This window comes from Colobus angolensis, unplaced genomic scaffold (assembly GCF_000951035.1).
Source record: "Colobus angolensis palliatus isolate OR3802 unplaced genomic scaffold, Cang.pa_1.0 Scaffold38, whole genome shotgun sequence".
Classification (NCBI taxonomy): Eukaryota; Metazoa; Chordata; class Mammalia; order Primates; family Cercopithecidae; genus Colobus; species Colobus angolensis.
This window is the reverse complement of record NW_012117154.1, coordinates 7,117,920-7,138,902: the sequence shown is the minus strand read 5'-3', so window position 1 is coordinate 7,138,902 and position 20,983 is coordinate 7,117,920. Positions and strand designations below refer to the sequence as shown.

General features: G+C 41.8%; 1 protein-coding gene across 1 annotated transcript in view; it reads left to right on the top strand.

Annotated features, from left to right (window-relative positions):
* The window catches only part of HSF2BP (heat shock transcription factor 2 binding protein), a 127,368-nt gene extending 107,475 nt beyond the window's left edge, over positions 1-19,893 (top strand). Inside the window, exon 9 of the mRNA XM_011954119.1 lies at positions 19,113-19,893. Within this exon, the coding sequence (XP_011809509.1) occupies positions 19,113-19,321 (209 nt within the window). The 3' untranslated portion in view covers positions 19,322-19,893. The remainder of the gene's footprint in view (positions 1-19,112) is intronic.
* The last annotated feature ends 1,090 nt before the right edge of the window (positions 19,894-20,983 follow it).

The window sequence follows — 20,983 nt, the reverse complement described above, 5'->3', positions numbered from 1 at the left end:
CAGTAGAGAAAATGTCTCCAGGCATGTCAGAGACTTCTGCAGCAGCCCCTCCCATCATAGGCCTAGAGGCCTAGGAGGAAAAAGTGGTTTCATGGGCCAGGCCCAGGGTACCTGTGCTTTGTGCAGCCTAGGGACTCAGTGCTCTGTGTCACAGTCACTCCAACCATGGCTGAAAGGGGCCAATACAGAGCTTGGGCCATGGCTTCAGAAGGTACAAGCCTCAAGCCTTGGGTGCTTCCATGTGGTATTGAGCCTGTCAGTGCACAGAAGTCAACAATTGGGTTTTGGGAACCTCTGCCTAGATTTTAGAGGATGTGTAGAAATGCCAGGTTGTCCAGGCAGAAGTTTACTGCAGGGATGGGGCTCTCATTGGAGAACCTCTGCTAGGGCAGTGCAGAAAGGAAATGTGGGGTCAGATCCCTCACACAGAGTCGCTACTGGGGCACCACGTAGGGGAACTGTGAGAAGAGTGCCACCATCCTCCACACCCCAGAATGGTAGATCCACCGACAGCTTGCACCATGCACCTGGAAAAGCTGCAGACCCTCCACACCAGCCCATGAAAGCAGCCAGGAGAGGGGCTATACCTCACAAAGCCACAGGGGTGGAGCTATCCAAGGCCAGATGTGAGACACGGAATCAAAGGAGATCATTTTGGAACTTTAAGATTTGTCTGCCCTGCTGGATTTTGGACTTGCATGGGGCCTGTAGCCCCTCTGTTTTGGCCAATTTCTCCCATTCAGAATGGCTATATTTACCCAATTCCTGTACCCCCATTGTGTCTAGGAAGTAACTACCTTACTTTTGATTTTACAGGCTTGTAGGCAGAAGGGACTTGCCTTGTTGCAGATGAGACTTTGGACTGTGACTTTTGAGTTAATGCTGAAATGAGTTAAGACTTTAGGGGACTGTTGGGAAGGCATGATTGGTTTTGAAATGTGAAGACATGAGATTTGGGAGGGACAAAGGGCAGAATGACATGGATTGACTCTGTGTCCCCACTCAAATCTCGTCTTGTAGTTCCCATAATTCCCATGTGTTGTGGGAGGGAGCTGGTGGGAGATAATTGAATCATGGGGCGAGTCTTTCCTGTACTGTTCTCATGATAGTGAATAAGTCTCACAAGATCTGATGGTTTTAAAAATGGAAATTTCCCTGCACAGGCTCTCTCTTTGCCTACTGCCATCCATGTAAGGTGTGACTTGTTCCTCCTTACCTTCCACCATGGTTGTGAGTCCTCCCCAGCCATGTGAAACTGTAAGTCCATTAAACCTCTTTTTCTTCCCAGTCTTAGGTACGTCTTTATCAGGAACGTGAAAATGGACTAATACAGTTGGTTTATAAAAGTAGTTTTAAAAAATTCAATGGGATTTTTTTTCTTGACCCATTGAATTTTTTCTTCTTTACCGCAGAGAAGTAATTGTAGAGATGTTCTTCATGTTGTTTCCAGAGTAACACACATTGATATTTATGTGTAAGAGCTGTTGGGTACGGTAATCATCTGAGAGAAATGATCAGATGTCGGTGTAGGGCAAGGGCAGCTGCCATCAGAAGAAACAACACTATGAAAGGCCAAAAAGATTTATGAAGAACTTGACAGAAATAAGAGATTTTTTAAAATGCTCACTGGTCACTTGGAACAAATAGCAGTGTACAAGGTGTGATTTGAATGAATACTTCTTAGATTGTAGATGAGAACATTGGTGGCTTTCAGGATATTTTAAAATTATAGTTTGATGCTCAAGGCACCTATTTCTTTAGCTTAAAGGAAAAGAATCTGCAAGGAGCAGAGGGAAACCAAGTAGATTTTATTGTTTGACTGAGTGTGCTGTGGCAGATGACATGTAGCATATTTCAGATATATGTTTGGCATTGTTTATTTTTAGAATTTACCTGATATTAGATCTTAGTCTACTAGACAGTGTGGAAGCACGGCATTGATAGACAGCCGGGGCTGGCACACCCCATGAACAGTAGTCCCTGATGCAGGGTATGGACAGCAATTCCTACTTGACTGGGAAACTCCACGCACTCCACATGCATCAGGCCTCACTGTGTTGCAGGCACATCTCAATGGGTCCAGCCAACCTTGCTCACCACAGTGGTGTGTGTTCAGGTGCAATGTCAGCCAGGAGTGTACACAGCACTGGTTTGGATCTGTGAGGGTTACTGCCTTGCATACTGTGTGACAGAACTTGAAATGTGCCGAGAAGGCAAGACTTAAATGAACTAGATTCAGACAGTGCAAAGTACTTGATGAGATGATAGTTGTGATCATGAGCAGTTCTCAGTGCTTCCTCTGTGCTGAACCCTATTGTGAGCACTTTCCACGCATTAACTCGCCAGCCCTGCCAGGTCAGTGCTGATTCACCCAGGGAGCAAGTGACAGAGCAGGATGTGAGCCCAGGCAGTGAGGATCCTGATAGAGCCAGGAATCGGAGTGGACATGTCAGTAAGGGCTAGGATGGGTGGGCAGGGGTTGCTGAGCCCTGTTGCTGAGTTCATGGGTCTGGGAATACGAGTGCAGTTGACCAGGAGATATGGGAAGGACTTTGGCAAATCTTTCTTTTTCTTTCTCCTTTCTTCTCTCTGTCCTGCCCTTCTATCATCCTTCTCTTCCTTTATCCTTCCCTTCATTCTGTTCTCAGACTTTTAAAATATATAATATTTTACATATTTATGGGGTGATATGTGATATTTTATTGCACACATAGATTATATACTGATCAAGCTGATCAAGTCAGGGTATTTGGAGTATCCATCACCTTGAGTATTTATCATTTCTATGTAATGAGAACATTTCACATTCTTCTAGCTACTTTGAAATACAGTATACATTGTTGTTAACTATCATCACTCTACTCTACTCTCAAACATCAGTACTTACACCTTCTATCTAACTGTGTTTGTGTTGACCAACGTGTCTCATCCCCCCTTCAACCCACAGACCCTTCCCAGCCTCTGCTGTCAATCGCTGTACCTTCATGAGATCCCTTTTTAGTTTCCACATATGAGTGAGAACATGCAAAATTTGTCTTTTTGTGCCTGGCTTATTTCACTTAATGACCTGCAGTTTTATCCGTGTTGCTGTAAATGACATGATTTCATTCTTTTCTAAGCCTGAACAGTATCCCACTGTGTATATATACCACATTTTCTTTATCCATTCACCTGTTGACAGACACTTGTAGGTTGACACTCTTGGCTGTTATGAACAGTGCTGCAATAAACTTGGGGGTATCCCTTTAACATATTGATTACTTTTCCTTTGGATAAATATCCAGAAGTGGAATTGCTGGATCACATGGTAGTTTTATTTCCGGTTTTTTGAGAAATCTCCATACTGTTTTCCGTAGTAGCTATACTGATTTACATGCCTATCAACAATGTGTAAAAGTTCCCTTTTCTCCACATCCTCACCAGCATCTATTTTTTGTCTTTTTAGTGCTAGCCATTCTAACTGGGGTAAGATGATATCTCATTGTGATTTTGGTTTGCATTTCCCTGATGATTAGTGATATTGAGCATTTTTAATATACTTATTGGCCATTTGTATGGCTTATTTTGAGGAATAACTGTTCAAATCGTTTGCTCACTTTTTAATGGGATTGTTTGTTCTTTTATTTGAGTTGAGTTCCTTTTAAATAGATCCCCTTTCAGAGGACTAGTTTGAAAATAGTTTCTCCCATTCAGCACATTGTCTCTTCATTCTGTTGTTTCTTTTGCTGTGCAGAAGATTTTTAGTTCAGTATCGTCCCATTTATCTATTTTTGTTTGTTGTCTGTTTTTTCGAGGTCTTAGCCATAAAATATTTGCCTATACCAAATGTCCTGAAGTGTATTCCCTATATTTTCTTCTAGTAGTTTTTAGTTTTGGGTCTCTAACATTTAAGCTTTAATCCATCTTGAGTTGCTTTATAATATTTGGTGAGAGATAGGGATCGAGTTTCATTCTTCTGCATATGGATATCCAATTTTCCCAGCACCGTTTATCAAAGAGACTGTCCTTTCCCCAAGGTATATTCTTGGCATCTTTGTTGTAAATAGTCAGATTTATTTCTGGATTCTGGATTCTGTTCCATTGGTGTGTGTGTCTGTTTTCATACCAGTACTATGCTATTTTGGTTACTAAAGCTTTGTAATCTGTTTTGAAGTCAGGTAATACGATGCCTCCTGCTTTTATCTTTTTTTTTTTTCCTCACAATTGCATTGGCTATTTGGATTCTTTTGGTTCCATGTAAATTTTAGATTTTTTGTTTCAATTTTCGTGAAAAATGACATTGGTATTTTGATAGAGATTACATTGAATCTGTAGATGGCTTTGGGCAGTATGATTATTTTGATGCTATTAATTCTTCCAATCTTTGAACATGGGATGTCTTTTTGTTTGTGCCCTATTCAATTTCTTTCGTCAGTGTTTTGTCATTTTCCTTGTAGAGATCTTTCACCTCCTAGGATAAATTTATTCCTAGGTATTTTAATTTTTTGGTAGCTGTTGTAAATGCGATTTCATTCTTTATTTCTTTCTCAGCTTGTTCATTATGGGTGTATAGAAACACTGCTGATTTTTGTATATTGATTTTGTATCCTGCAGCTTCACTGGATTTATCAGTTCTAACAGTTTTTTGGTGAACTCTTCAGATTTTTCTAGGTAGAAGATCGTATCTTTAGCAAAGAAGGACAGTTTGACTTCTTTTCCAATTTTGCTGCCTTTTACTTGTTTATCTTGTCTATTGCTCTGCCTAGGACTTCCAGTACCGTGTTGGATAGGAGTGGTGAAAGTGGGCATCTTGTCTTGTTGCAGTTCTTGGGTGAAGGGATTTCAGCATTTCTCACTTAGTATGATGTTAGCTGTGGATTTGTCATATGTGGCCTTTATTTTGTTGAGGTATATTCCTTCTATCCTTAGTTTTTTTTAAGGTTTTTATCATAAAAGGATGTTGAATTTTACCAAATGCGTTTTCAGCATCTGTTGAATGATCGTATGGTTTTGTCCTTTGTTCTGTTGATGTAATGTATCATGTTTATTGATTTGCATATGTTGAGCCATCTTTGAATCCCTGGGATAAGTTCCATTTGATAATGATGTGTTATTTTTCTGATGTGCAGTTGGATTCAATTTGCTAGTATTTTGTTGAGAATTTGTAAGTCTATATTCATTAGGAATGTTAGCCTATAAGTTTTCTTTTCCTTTCCTTTTCCTCTTCTCCTTCCCCTTCCCCTTCCCCTTCCCTTTCCTTTCCTTGTTGTTGATGGAGTTTTGCTCTGTCACCCAGGCTGGAGTGTAGTGGCGCGATCTTGGCTCACTGCAACCTCCGCCTTCCAGGTTCAAGCAGTTCTCCTGCCTCAGCCTTCCAGGTAGCTGCGATTACAGGCGTGTGCCACCACGCCCAGCTAATTTTTATATTTTTAGTAGAGATGGGGTTTCACCATATTGGCCAGGCCGGTATTGAATTCCTGACCTCATGATCCACCCGCCTCGGCCTCCCAAAGTGTTGGGATTACAGGCGTGAGCCACCGCGCCTGGCCTAGCATATAATTTTCTTTTTTTGTTGCATCCGTGTCTGCTTTTACTGTCAGGATAATGCTGACCTCATTGGGTGAGTTAGGGAGAATCCCTTTCTCTTCATTTTTTGGAATAGTTTTAGGAGAATTGGTGTTAGTTCTTTAAAAGTTTGGTAGAATTTGGTAGTGAAGCTATCCAGTCTTGGACTTCATTGGGAGACTTTTTATTACTGATTCAATTTCATTTCTTGTTGTTGATCTGTTCAGGTATTCTATTTCTTCCTGATTCAATCTAGTAGATTGTATGTGCTTAGGAATTTATCCATTTCCTCTAGGTTTTCTTTTTTTTTTTTTTTTGAGATGGAGTCTCGCTCTGTCCACCAGGCTGGAGTGCAGTGGCGCTATCTCGGCTCACTGCAAGCTCCGCCTCCCGGGTTCCCACCATTCTCCTGCCTCAGCCTCCCGAGTACCGCCACAGCGCCCGGCTTTTTTTTGTATTTTTAGTAGAGACAGGGTTTCACCGTGGTCTCGATCTCCTGACCTTGTGATCCGCCCGCCTCGGCCTCCCAAAGTGCTGGGATTACAGGCGTGAGCCACCGCGCCCAGCTCCTCTAGGTTTTCTAGGTTGTTAGTGTATAGTTGTTCATAATAGACTCTGGTGATCTTTTGTATTTCCATGGTATCAGTTGTAATGTGTCCTTTTTAATTTCTGATTGTGTTTATTTGTGTCTTGTCTTTCTTGGTTAGTCTAGGAAGTGCTTTATCAAGTTTATCTTGTCAAAAAAACAACTTTTTTTGTTTCATTGATCCTTTGTGGGTTTTTCTTTTTCTTTTTTTGCTCTGATCTTTATTATTTGTTTCTGCTAATTTTGGGTTTGGTTGGTTTTTGTTTTTCTAGTACCTCTAGGTGCACTGCTAGATTATTTATTTGAAATCATTCTACTTTTTCTGATGTAGGCATTTGTTATTATAAACTTCCATCTTAGCATTGCTTTTGCTGTATTCCATAGCTTTTGGTACGTGTTTCAATTTTCATTTGTTTTCAAGACTTTTTAAAAGTTTCCTCTTTAATTTCTTGACTCAGTGGTCAGTCAGGAAGTCAGGAGCATATTGTTTAATTTTTATGCATTTGTAATTTCCAAAGTTTCTCTTATTATTGATTTCTAGTTATATTCCACTGTGGTCTGAGAATAGACTTGATATGATTTTGATTTTCAAAAATTTGTTGTTGCTTGTTTTGTGTCCTAACATATGGTCTATCCTGGAGAATGTTCTATGTGCTAATGAGAAGAATGTGTATTCTGTAACTGTTGGATGAAATAGTTCTGTAACATCTGCTAGGCTTATTTGGTCTAATGTGCAGTTTCAATCCAATGTTTCTTTGTTAACTTTTTGTCTGGGTGATCCAATGCCAAGAGTGGGGTGTTGAAATCTTCAACTATTATTGCATTGGCTTCTGGCTTTCCCTTTAGATCTAATAGTACGTGCTCTATCTGGTGCTCTGGTGTTGGGTGCATATATGTTCAGAATTGTTATATCCTCTTGCTGAATTGATTTTTTAACATTATATAATGACCTTCTTTGTCTCTTTTTATAGTTTTTGACATAAAGTCTATTTTAACTGATTATTTATAAATAAAGCTACCCCTGCTTGCTTTTGGTGTTCATTCGTGTGGAATATCTTTTTTTTATCCCTTTGCTTTCAGTCTATATGTGTCTTTACAAGTGACATGAGTTACATGTAGGAAATACGTAGTTCCTTTTCATTGGGGTCTGTTACTAGAGAGTTAGTATTTTTTTAATTAATTCAGCTAGTCTGTATCTTTTAAGTGGAGGAATCTAATCTGTTTACATTTAATTTTATTAGTGATAGGTAAGGACTTACTCCTGTCATTTTGTTGTTTTGCAGTTGTTTTGTATAGTCTTTGTTTTCTTCTTCCTATCTTGTTTTTTATCATTGAGGTTTAGTGTGTTTTTTTAGTGATAAGTCTTGATTCTTTTCTCTTTCTCCCTTGTGTATCTGCTGTACCAGTATGTTTTATACTTTTGTGAGTTTTTAAGAGAGTGTTTATCATCTTTTCACTTCCAGATGTAGGATTTCCTTGAGCATTTCTTGTAAGGCCAGTCTAGTAGTGATGAATTCCTACACTTGATCTTAGCCAAAAGGCCGAGAAGCGATATAGTGATGAATTCCTTTAAGTTTTTGCTTGTCTGGGAAAGACTTTATGTCTCCCTCATTTCTGAAGGATAGGTTTCTGAAGGATAGTATAATAATCTTGCCTGCCAATTTTATTCTGCCATCACTTTGAATATTACATCCCCTTTTCTTCTGGTCGGTAAGGTTTTTGTGGAGAATTTTCTGCTAGTCTAATGAAAATTCCTTTTTATGTGACTTGATGCTTTTATCTTGCTGCTTTTATAATTTTATCTTTGTGTTTGATTTTTGACAGTTTGACTACAGTGTGCCTGGGGAATAATTTTTTTTTTTGGTTGAATCTATTTGGGGACCTTTAAACTTCCTGGATTTGGATGTCCATATGTCTTCCCAGACTTTTGAAGTTTTTCGCTATTATTTAAGTAGGATTTCTATACCTCTTCACTTATCTGTCTTCTCCTTCTATAATTGTCATTATATGAAATTCATTTGCTTAATAGTGTCCCATAAGTCTTATAGACTTTCTTCACTGTTTTTCCTTCTTATTTCTTTCTTTCTCCCCCCTTGACTGGGCAGTTTTAAGTGACCTGTCTTCATATTTAGAGATTCTTTCTTCTGCTTGATCAAGTCTGCTGTTGAAGCTCTCTATTGTATTTTAAATGCAATTCATTGAATTCTTCAGCTTCAGGATTTGTTTAGTACTTTCTCACGATTTCTGTCTTTTTGTTGAAAATCTTGTTTAGACCATGAATTCCAGATTTTGTTGAACTGTCTATATGTATTTTCTTGTGTCTCATTGAATTTCCTTAAGATCATTTGGAATTTTTCTTTTTGGCAATTCACTGATTTTCTCTTGGTTAGAGTCTTCCATTCCTAGAAGGTTACTATGTTCCTTTGGTGGTGTCCTGTTTCCTTGCTTTTTGATGTTTCCTGTGTCCCTGCATTGGTATCTGTACATGTGGTAGAAGAATTGCCTTTTCCAGATTTTCTCGCGTGGTTTTTGTAGAGAGAGACTTTTACCTGCAGTTGGGTTTGAGTGTGCTGTTTAGGAAGGGCGTAGCGACTGTTTCTGGTCAGGTGCAGTGGTATAGTTTCCATGTACCTTTCTCAGCTGTGTTCAGTGTTGGCCTCAGTGGCCCAGGCTATAGAAGTTTGTTACAATGGTGGTGACAGTGTAAGTTGTTAATGTCCTTGGTATCAAGGACTTTTGGGGTCATCCTAGTCTCATTTTCCCTGCAATGGGGACACTTAGCTGAGGGGAATCCCTTTGATGTCAGCTCTGACATGGCCTACAAGCAGCTGCCCTGGTGCTGGGTTCCAGGTGTAGGTGCTTGTAATGGTTGTGGGGCTGGGTCGCAACCCCTGTTGTGGCATGTGGGTCTTGGGGTACAGGTTTGCTTTCTACGGCAGGGTTAGATGGAGGTGGCCCTCAGAGCCAGGATCTGTGACTCTGAGTCACCCTCTAGCAGCTTGGGCCCAGGGGGCCAGATTGTAACTGTGACTCCACCCCAGGGGGCGGGGCAGGGCACAGCACTGGCCGAATTCTGAGGAAGAAGGGGTGCTCTAGGGGCTTGGGCCTAGGGAGCAGGGTGTGGCTGCAGTTCCGGAACCTGAGCCAACAGGGCTCAGTGGCAGCTCAGGTCCCAGGGGATGTGACACTGTGTAACGATGACTCAAGACCCTGGGATGGTGGGGCTTGTGAGTTTCCCAGACTCTGTAAGGCCATGTGTGGCAGGAGAACGTACCCCAGAATGACAGAGCACACTTGTCATTGGAGCCCTGAGGAGGGTGGGAAGCAGTGTATCCATGATTCCACTCTGCAGGGGGAGAGGTGTCTCAGCAGCTCAGACTGGGGTGGGGGCTAGTTCAGCTCCAGGGAAACAGGCAATTGAGTTGTTTGGCCTGTAAGGTGGGATGTCTGGGTTCAGCTACTTCTGTTTCTCTGGGATGTAGGGCACTGCCTCAGCTCAGCCCTGGGGTATGCAGCTGCTCCGCTCAGCCAGGGCTCTGATTCCCCTTGGGGTGGTTTGTCGCTTCCGCTCGGGCCTGAGGGACAGGACTGTCCTGGGTGGCTCAGGCATCATTTTCCTGGATGCAGAGTGCTTCTTCAACTTGGGTTCCAGGAGGTAGGACTGCTCTGAGCAGCCAAGGTATTGTTTTCCCCAGAGGCAGTTTATGGCTTTAGCTCCAGCCTGAGGGGGCGAGAGCGGGTAGTGGAGTGGTTCCACTTTTGCTTGACCCCACAGAGAAGGTGTAACAGCTGCCTGCAGCTTGGCTGGGGGATGTGGGGCCACGGGGTGGGGTGGTTGGGCAGTGGGTTAGCCTCAGAGTTGAAGGGGAGCTGGGGGCTGCTCCCCCAGGAACAAGACACTCCATGGTAGTTCCAGTTCCAGGAGGGCACCGCGAGGGCCATGGGGGCAGGCACAGTGTCGATTCTTTCTCTGGCGGGAGCACCACGGTGTGACCTCCAGGCAGCTCACTCCACCCTAGGCTTCGTGCCTGTGAGGACTGCAGGGGACCCCAAGGGTGAGGGTGGTGGGTGTCCACGGTGTTGGTGGGGGCTGCTGGGGTCCTCTTGATTACCTCCTCACTGAAGGGAGATATTTTCCTGGCTTCTAGCTGACCCTGGTTAGGGAATGGGGTGGCAGGGTCCTGGTGTTTCCTTATGTTCTTTTTGTGACTATCATGAATTTCTGGGCTCGCCAGGGTTTCCATCACTCCTCTAATGCACGTTGGCACTTTCCCTCAGTTGTTTCTCTGAACATGTAGCTGTGTATTCATGTTCTGGCGGTCTCTGTGCGGGGTGAGTGCTGGCACTTCTAGTCGGCTGTCTGGATGATGTTACCCAGATCGGGGAGTTTCCATTGTCCTATCTTCCCATTTACTGATTTATTTATTTTTCGTTTTTGCCTCTGTCCCCTCCATTCGGTCTTCACCAAGATTTTAATTTCAGTTATTTTACTTTTTCCATTTTAGTTTTTCCATTTTGGTTTTCTTTATATGTTGTTTTTTTCTCATTGGTTTCCAGCATAGTTGCTCACTAAGGAAATTTTATGAGGGCCGATTTAAAACCACCATAAATAATATCGGATAATGTGAACATCTGTGTCATCTCCGCTGGTGTCAGGCAGTTTTTTCATTTAAGTTGCCTCATGTGTCTTTAAACTCAAAGTTCAGCCATGACTATTGTAAATGTTCTCAGTCTCAAGTAATGAGGTTTTTCATGATTAGACCTGAGCTCTGTTATTCTCCTGCCTATGTTATGAGCAGAGTTTTGGTGCATATCAGCCATTCACATCCTTTTCATCTGTGTTCCCCTCAAAGGCTGTCACCCTGCTGCTGTGTTTTCCTTAGAATGATGTCCTCATGAGGTTGTTCCATTTGAGTTGTGCCCTTGACAGCATTTGTCTCATGGCTAAAGTGGCCTGTTTTATTTTACCCTTTGAGGGGGCTCACATAGCTATCTCTTCACCTTGACTAGTGATTTGATTTGTCCAGAAATTTCCTTATCATTTGTATACCGTGTATCCCAACAGCCTCAGCCACATAAAATAAATCCTTTCCATTCATTTAGCACATATTTACTGAGCCCTTACTGTAAGGTGGTGAACAACACAGCCAATGTTCTGCTTTCATGAAGCTTTCAACCTAAGGAAGAACATTTATTTCTATTTCATAGAATAATTATTATTGAGAGAACTAAAATAGTTTAATGGCCTTGACAGTGAGTGGGCGATAAGAGACGGCCTCTCTGAGGAGAGAATATGTGAGCTGAAATTTGATTCTTTTTTGGAATTTCCATTTCTGTTTATATTACACATCTGTTCTTGCATATTTTCTACTTTGTCATTAGAATTTGTTATATATTGAATAGTATTTTCCCCCTCCCCATCCCCCCATTTATATGTTGAGGTTCTAACCCTCAGTCTCTCAGATTGTTAATGTATTTAGAGATAGAGCCTTTTCATTAAAGTAAAATTGGGCCATTAGGGTGGACCCTAGTCCAGTCAGACTGGTGTCTTTATAAGAAGAGAAGATGAAGACACATGGAGAAACCCCAGGGGCCTGTGTGCACAGAGGGATGGCCACATGGAGAGGCAGCAAGAGGGTGGCATCTGCAAGCCAAGGAGGGAGGTCTCAGAGGAAAGCAGGCCTTCTGAGAGCTTGATCTCAGATTTCCAGCCTCTAGAGACTGTGAGAAAATAAATTCCTGTTGTTAAGCCACCCAGTTTGTGGTGTTTTGTTATGGCAGGCTGGGCAAACTAATAGCCATTAACATATTAATCACAGTTATTTTAACTTCCCTATCTGATACTTCTAAAATCCGACATCTCTGCAGCTGGTTCGGATGCTTGGCTTGTCTCGTCAGACTGTGATTTTTCTTTCCTTTTAAAATGCCTTGCAATTTTTGGTTGAAAGCTGGACATGATTTATTGGGTAATGGGAACTGAGGAAAATAGGCCTTTAGCGTGAGGTGTTTTGGTAGTCTGGCTAGGAGTTGGGCTGTGTTTACTGTAGGGGACAGAGGTTTTATACTCTTCTAGCATCCTTGTTTATGCTCACCCTGTTCTCTTTGGGTTTCCCTCAAATTCCTCCTTAGATAGAACTGGTGTCTTTCAGCTCTCTCAGCTGTAATCCCCTGTTTTAAAAATCCCTGTTACGTGTTGTTATGCTCTCTCATCTCTGTTGGTATGATTCAAAGTGTGTGTGGGGAGGAGAAGTATTTATCATCTCAGTCTTTTAGTGGGCCTGTCTCTGGACTTTTAGTGGGCCTGTCACTGGATCTTCAAAAGTGTTTCTTAACCCCCTCCCCTGCTTAGGTAAGTCAGGGATGGCAGAGAGGCCTGGAGTGGGAGAAAAGCCCTTCCCTTTAGGTGAGATAAGGCTCTGGTGAGGCCTTTCCCTGGAAACAGGGTGTATTCGTAATGGCTGCTCTGCCTTTCCCCCTGCCAGAGCCATGAGGGAACTTTCTTGGCACTTTACTTTGAGAACCTCATGGGATTCCTAGAGACAAAATCCACAGAAATATGGGGGCCCTTTAAGGTTGTGACCCCCAGGAGTTCCTGATTCTCATGGTTGTCTACCCTCAGCTTCCAACAATTTGTCATTTAAATGTTCCCACCAGTATGGCTACAGCAGCTTTCCTTCCAGGGAAGCAGATCTTGCTGTGACTCTCTGGGTTTCATGGTGGCATGATTTTATGATAATTCTGTGGCTTAATTTTTTGATGGGTCCAAGAAAAGTCATTGATTTATTTGTTCTGCTTTTCTTAGTGTAAGGATGGAAGTGCTGATTTCTAAACTCTGTGCATTGTTGACAAAAAGTGTCAAACTCTGTAAAATATTTGAAGGGATTTATTCTGAGCTAATTATGAGTGACTATGGCCTGTGACACAGCCCTCTGGAGGTCCTGAGAACATTCAGCTCAAGGTGGTTGGGGTATAGCTTGGTTTTAGGTGTTTTAGGAAGGCCCGAGACATCAATCAAATATGTTTAAGACTTACATTGGTTTAGTTTAGAAAGGTGGACAACCCAAAGCGGGGGCTTTCAAGCGATAGGTAAAGTTAAACATTTTCTGGGTGACAATTGGTTGAGGTTGTCTGAAGACCTAGGATCAACAGAAAGGAATGTTCAGGTTAAAGATAAAGGATTACGGAGACCAAGTTTTATTGTGCAGAGGAAGCCCTTAGGTAGCAGACTTTAGAGAGAGCAGGTTGTAAATTGTTTTTCATCAGACCTAAAAGGGTACCTGGCTCTTAGTTGATTATCTCCTGGATCTGCAAAGAAATGAAGGAAAACAAAGTGGGAAGGGATTACAGGCGTAAGCTGTAATCTCGCTTGGCTGATTAGAAGCCTGGCATGGCTGCACCATTTTAAATTTTCACCAGTAATCTATGAACATTCCAGTTGTTCCTCATTCTTGTCAACACTTGGTATTTTCAGGTTTTTATTTTTTAATTTTTTTTTTTTTTTTTTTGAGACAGAGTCTTGCTCTGTCGCCCAGGCTGGAGTGCAGTGGCCGGATCTCAGCTCACTGCAACCTCCGCCTCCCGGGTTCACGCCATTCTCCCGCCTCAGCCTCCTGAGTAGCTGGGACCACAGGCACCGGCCACCTCGCCCGGCTAATGTTTTGTATTTTTAGTAGAGACGGGGTTTCACCGTGTTAGCCAGGGTGGTCTCGATCTCCTGACCTTGTGATCCGCCCATCTCGGCCTCCCAAAGTGCTGGGATTACAGGCTTGAGCCACTGCGCCCGGCCTTATTTTTTAATTTTACCCATTCTAATAGGTGTGGATTTAATTTCCATTTTTCTAGTAGCCATGATGCTGAGCATCTTTTTGTGTGCTTGCCATTTGTGTATCTCCTTTGGTGAAGTGTCTTTTCACTTTGCCTATTTTTATTGTCTGTTTTGTTGCTGAGTTTTCAGAGGTATATGTGTATTCTGGATTCAGGTCCTTTATCAGATACGTATTTTGCAAATGTTTTGTCCTCATCTGGTGGCTTGGCTTTTCATTGTAACTATCTTTTGAAGAGCAGATTTTAAAAATTTTGGTGTGGTTAATACATTTTTTGGTTGTGTGGCTTATGCTTTTGGTTTTGTGTCTAGGAAATCTTTACCTAATTCAAGGTCACAAAGATTTTTCTCCTGTTTTCTTCTAGAAGTTTTAAAATTTGGGGTTTTACATTTAGGTCTGTTATTATTTTTTGTGTAATTTTTGTATGATAGGCAAAGTATAGATTGAAGTTCTGTTTTTGCATATGGATGTTCAATTTTTTCCAGTACCATTTGTTGTAAAGGTTATTCTTTCTTGATTGAATTGAATGTATACCTTCGTTGAGAGTTCACAAAGCTGTGGTTCATTTTTGAGTCCTCTAACTTTATTTCACTTATCTCTTTGTCTGTCGCTTGACCAGTACCACACTCTTGATGATGTAAATGTTGAAATCTGGTACTGTGATTCCTCCAACATTTCTCTTTCTCTAAATTGTTTTGTCTGGCCTAGTTCCTTTGCTTTTCCAAATAAATTTGAGAATCACTTGTTGATTTCTGCTAAAATTTCAGCTTGGATTTTGGTTGGCATTGCATTGATTATATAGATGAATTTGGGGAGATCTGACATTTTAACAATATTGAGTCTTCTAGTCCATAAATATTGAATATTCTCTCCATTTATATGTCTGTGGTTCCTTATATCTGTGTTTTGTCATTTTTCAGCATAGAAATCTTGCACATAATTTCATGAGATTTATACTTAAGTGTTTCATGTTTTGGTGCCATTATATAATACATGATAGTTTTTAAAAAGCATTAGATTTTCAATTTTTTATTACAAGTATGTGGATACAATTGACCTTTGTATGTGGAATTTGTATTCTGTGACCTTGCTAAACTCAATTAGTTCTAATAACTTTTTTTGTAGTTTCTTTGGGATTTTCTGTATAGACAGTCATGTCATCTGCAAATAGAGACAGTTTTATTTCTGCCTTTCTAATCAATAAACCTTTTATTTCTTTTTCTTGCCTTACTGCACAGGCTAGGATCTCTACTATGATTTTTGAATAGGGGTGTGGTAGGATATTCTCGCATTGTACTTCATCTTAGGAAAGAAGCACTCAGTCTTCTACCATTAAATATGATGTTAGCTGTGTGTTTTTTTTGAAGATGCCCCAATCTGGTTCAGGATGTTCCTTTTTATTCCTGGTTTGCTGAGGGTTTATTATAATAATAATAATTATTATTATTATGAACAGGTGTTGAATTTTGTCAAAAGACTTTTCTGCATTTATTGAAGAGATAATTTTTTTTCATCTTTAGTCAATTGTTATGGTGGGTGACATTGACTGATTTGCAAATAATGAGCCAGCCTTCGATTCCTAGAATAAGTATCTATTGGCTGTAAAGTATTATCCTTTTTATATATTGCTGAATGCAATTTGCTATTTTTTTGTGTAGGATTTTTGTGTCTTTGTTTATGAGGGATATTGGTCTGTTCTTTTATTTTAACATCTTTATCTAGTTTTGGTGTCAGTGTAATTCTGGCCTCATAAAAAAAAGTTGACTTATTTCCCCCTTTTCTGTTTTCTGGAAGACTTGTTTAAAATTTCTATTATTTCTTTTTTAATTGTTTGATAGAATTTGAGAATGAAGCCCTCTGAAATGTTATGCATTGCACGACTGTTTACCTTTAAATAATAATCTGCGCTTCAGATATAGTGTAAGTACCTTAAAACAGTGTTTTCCCATCTATTAACCATGTGTATTTCAGATTCTTTTTCTGAAATTCCTGTATTATTATTCCGGGTTATCTGTGTGTCTGCTTCTGTTGATTGTCACTTGACAATGAGCCTTTTGTTTCCTTTGCCTTCTTTTTTTTTTGTTTGTTTTTGAGATGGAGTCTTACTCTGTCGCTCAGGCTGGAGTGCAGTGGCACAATCTTGGCTCACTGCAACCTCTTCCTCCTGGGTTCAAGCGATTCTCCTGCCTCAGCCTCCTGAGTAGGTGGGATTACAGGTATGTGCCACCACACCCAGCTAATTTTTGTATTTTTAGTAGAGATGGGGTTTCACCATGTTGACCAGGCTGGTCTCAAACTCCTGACCTTGTGATCCGCCCACCTCGGCCTCCCAAAGCACTGGGATTACAGGTGTGAGCCACTGCGCCCGGCCTCCATTGCCTTTTCATTGTAATTTTTGATTTCAGTGTTGGACATTGTGTGGAGGGCTGTAGGCAAGGTCAACAAACGTTTTCTGTAATGGGCCAAATAAGAAATATTTCGAGTTTTGAGGGCCACATGTAGTCCCTGTTGCATATTGTTCTTCTGGGTTTTACTTTTAAAAAATTACCCTTAAAAAATGTAAAACCTGGCAGGGTGCAGTGGTTCATGCCTGTAATTCTGGCCCTTTGGGAGACTGAGGTAGGAGGACTGCTCGAGCCCAGGGGTTTGAGACCAGCCTGGGCAATGTGGTGAGACACTATCTCTACAAAAAAAAAAAAAAAAATTAACTGGGCATGGCCACATGTACTGTGGTCCCGCTTTCTTGGGAGGCCGAGGTAGGAGGGTGGCTTGAGCCCAGGAGATTGAGACTGCAGTGAGCCATGATCGTACCACAGTACTCCAGCCTGGGAGACAGAGCAAGAACCTGTCACCTAAAAAAAGAAGAAAAAAAGTAAAGTCATTCTTAGCTTGCAGCCTGTACAGAAACAGGTCATGGGCTACATTTGGCCTCTGGGCCATAGCGTACCCTCTCTGTAGAGGGAAATGAGGTGGGTAGATAGTGTTATACTCAGGAATGGCCACTCCTCTTGTTCTGCTGGGCTGTCATTGTTGGGGAGTTGAGGGGGGTCTGGGTTTTGTTGTTGTGTATGTACCTTCCATCCCACTGGCTTCAAATTCCTCTAACCTTTCCTTGAGCTTAGGATGAGGGCTCAGTTGCCAAAGCGTCTTCACCCATGGCTTTTGGCCTTGCCTCTGTGTCTGCTTTAGCTGCCCCTTATCTTTGGCAGGTCTCTACTAGAGAAAGTTCCTCTCCCTTCCCCCAAAGTAGGAGGACTCTAACAGTCTGACTTAAGATGGCTCCTAAACCCTCCCCCAGGGCTAGAGCAGATTGCCTTTTAGCTTCCCTGGCCACAGCAGTCTTCTGATTCTGTAGGTGAGAAGCTTCTTGTTAGGGCTTAGTGCTGTGGCAGCTCCCACTGAGAGACTGTTCAGTCTGCTCTTTCAGTCTACGTCTTAAAAGGTTTTTTCTTTCTTTCTTTCTTTTTTTGTTAAGTAAATGTGCTAAGAAAGAGGTGCTGATTTTGAGCCTGGTTCCAATTACAGTACCCAGTCAAGAAGTGAATTTACAGCATCGTAAAGGCTGCCAGTAGAGAGGAATGGTAAGGAAAGTTGGCTCCACTCTGGTGATGAATTGAAGCTTCCAGTGGGTTGTCTAGCTATTTTTTAGTGGTTGCTACAATGTATGCAAAGCTACCAGATTCTATGACTCCTGGGGCCATTCCCATGGAAAATAAACAATGTGAATTTTATATACCCAGTGACATTGTGTAAACTCAGTGGCCCTGATACGTGCTATATGTGTATGTGGCCCCCGAGGGATGTGCTGGAGTTGGAGTGAAAAAGAAGTAATACTTTTTAAAACAATCTTATAAGTGGACAGAATGCTAGTGTTGACAAAGAGTCAAACTCTATAAAATAATTGAAGAGATTTGTTCTGAGCCAAGTATGAGTGAGGTCCTCAGAACATGTGCCCGAGGTGGTTGGGGTGCAGCTTGGTTTTATACATTTTAGAGAGATGTGAGACATCAATCAAAAACGTTTAAGAAATACATTGGTTTGGTCCAGAAAAGTGGGACAACTGAAAGCCAGGGGGCGTGGGACTTCCAGGCTGTAGGTGAATTTAAACATTTTCTGATTGATAAAGACCTGGGATTGATAGAAAGGGAATATTCAGGTTAAGGTAAAGATTGTGAACATCAGAGTTCTTTTGAATTCTTATGGTGGCTGCCTTAGAGACAATAGATGACAGATGTTTCTTATTCAGATCTTAGTTAATCTCTTTAGGATTGGGAGGGTCTCAAAGAAAAAGATTTAGCTATGTTAGAGATTCTTTACAAATGCAGATTTTCCCCCACAAAGAACAGCTTTGCAGGGCCATTTCAGAATATGGCAAAGAAACATAGTTTGGGGTAAAATATTATTATTTTCTTCCTTGTCTCATAATGTTATGCCAGAGTCAGGTTGGAGAGTCACGATATATAGGGTAAATAAAACCCATCTGATGAGAATTTATGATTTGTAGGACATGACTCCCCAGACCCCTAGATAGGAATTTGGGCAAGATTTTAAAAAATCAGAGTTTAGTCCTTACTAGCAAACATAGAAAGCCCTCATCTTTCTAGTTTAGCACTTTAAAATGATATGACTGTAATATCTGAAGATAATGGTTATTAGACTATTGAGTTTTTTGATGCTGCTTTTATGAGCTAAGCTTTTATATCATTGACTCTGTTTCTAGATTAGCCTGTAGTTTTCTCAGCTGTCAAACCTGTTATTCAGAAAGGCCAGGAACCCCTTGAGGGGTAGATTGCAGTAGAAAATTTTATTGTAGGCCGGGCGTGGTGGCTCACGCCTGTAATCCCAGCACTTTGGGAGGCCGAGGAGGGTGGATCACTTGAGGTCAGGAGTTCGAGACCAGCCTGACCAACATGATGAAACTCCATCTCTACTAAAAATACAAAAAATTAGCGAGGCATGGTGGCACACACCTGTTATCCCAGTTACTTGGGAGGCTAAGGGAGGAGAGTCTCTTGAGCCTGGGAGGCAGAGGTTGCAGTGAGCAGAGATCATGCCACGGTGCTGCAGCCTGGGTGACAGAGCGAGACTCTGTCTCAAAAAATAAAACAAAAAGAAAAAATAAAATTTTATTCTAACCGGAATCATTACCTTCCCCCTAGATCCTGATGCAGAGGTGTGCCTTCATGTACTGAGGCTTGTCCAGTCTGTGGTTCTGGAACCTGAAGTCTTCTCCAAGTCGGCCTCTGAGTTCCGGAGCTCCCTGCCCCTGCAACGCATCCTGGCAATGTCCAAGAGCCGCAACCCCCGCCTGCAAACCGCAGCCCAGGAGCTCCTGGAAGATCTCCGCACTCTGCAGCATAATGTGTAGGTGTGCTCGGCCACCAGGGTTTTGGTGAAAATGCCGGTGTCCCTTCTCCTCCCCAGATCCCTCATTTGATACTGCAAAACTGTCACCACGTGCCATGTGTTAGAGTTGGCAAAATGTGATTGACTAGAGATGGACCTGAATTGATATGTATTCCACATAACTTGCCTTGGCAGTGAGAGTACTTGTAGGTGGTTGGTTAAGCTTGCCAAGGAAGAGGCCATGAAAGAACCTGTCCTTCCAGAAAAGTGGTCCATGTCTGTGCGTGCTGGCTGGAAGAGGGCTTGCTTAGGGCAGTTTCTTGCTGCTCGAAAGATCATGACCGATAGGTTCACCTATAAAACAGGGAAATTAAATAACCATCTACCCCATTGGTCAGCATTTTCCTGAGATACATTTCTTTGGAAAGCAATTCATTCTGTCTCTAGTAATTGTAATCAATCACCCCAAAATGCAAGTTTACTTTTATAACCTTTTGGTGAACCTGCTATTTCGGATGACACTGGACATTTTAGTTCTATATTTTTTGTGCCTGTTTTATTTTTGAATAAAGAAAGTCAGAAGAGTTATATTACAACCCCTGCTGTCTAAAATCTAAACTTGATACTAGAAAGTTGATCTTTGCATGTTACTATGTTACTCTTGGTTGGTGGAAAAAAAAACTCTCCTTAAACTGTTCCGGGTCCTTTGGCTATAAACTTAGAAGTCCTATTTTTCTTATAACAAATGCTGTAAAAACAACTTGTATAATAGATTAGAACACATGCAGTTAGTTGAGATTCCGTAAATGAAATGATAGTTCCCGCTCCGTTTTTGTGCATGGGTGTGCCTGTATGCCAGGGCCCTGTCATATCTGTTTTATCTACCTACTGGTTGGCATCCAGCTTGTTTTCTAGGCCATTGGCAGAGAACAAGGGAGAATACACTTCATTTCTCACGGATACCATGATTGGTGAGAGTTGCCGTTTGTATTAGTCTGTTTCACGCTGCTATAAAGAAATGCCGGAGACTTGGTAATTTATACAGGAATGAGGTTTAATTGACTCCCAGTTCACTGTGGCTGGGGAGGTCTCAGGAAACTTACAATCATGGTTGAAGGGGAAGCAAGGCACCTTCTTCTCAAGGTGGCAGGAAGGAGAATGAATGCAGGAGAACCTACCGAATATTTATAAAACCATCAGCTCTCTTGAGAACTCACTATCTTGAGAACAGCATGGGGGAAACCGCCCCCATAATCCAGTCACCCCCACCTGGTCTCTCCCTCGACACATGGGACTTACGGGGATTATAATTCAGGCTGTGATACGGGTGGGACACAAAGCCTCGCCACGTCACCATTTAAATCACAGTAGTGACCACGTTCCTTCTTTTTCCTGGGCCGCTTCCTTCGGTGCGATGCTGAAGGGCTGCTGGGCTCTGGGCTTGCTGTAAGAGCAAAACAAATGCAGGTGCACTCCGCCAGTGGCAGCCCCATCTACAAGAATAAGCTGTTTTGTTGCATATGGCATTTAGAATAACTTCATTTTTCTTTTAAGTAGATTTTTATAGGCAGTGTGCAATTTAAGGCTGAGGCTGAGTGAAGAAGTGTAGAGGGAGGCACAGTTGCTTGGATTTCACGAGCCAGCATATTGTGGAACACTAGCTCATCTGAGCCAGAGGAATGTT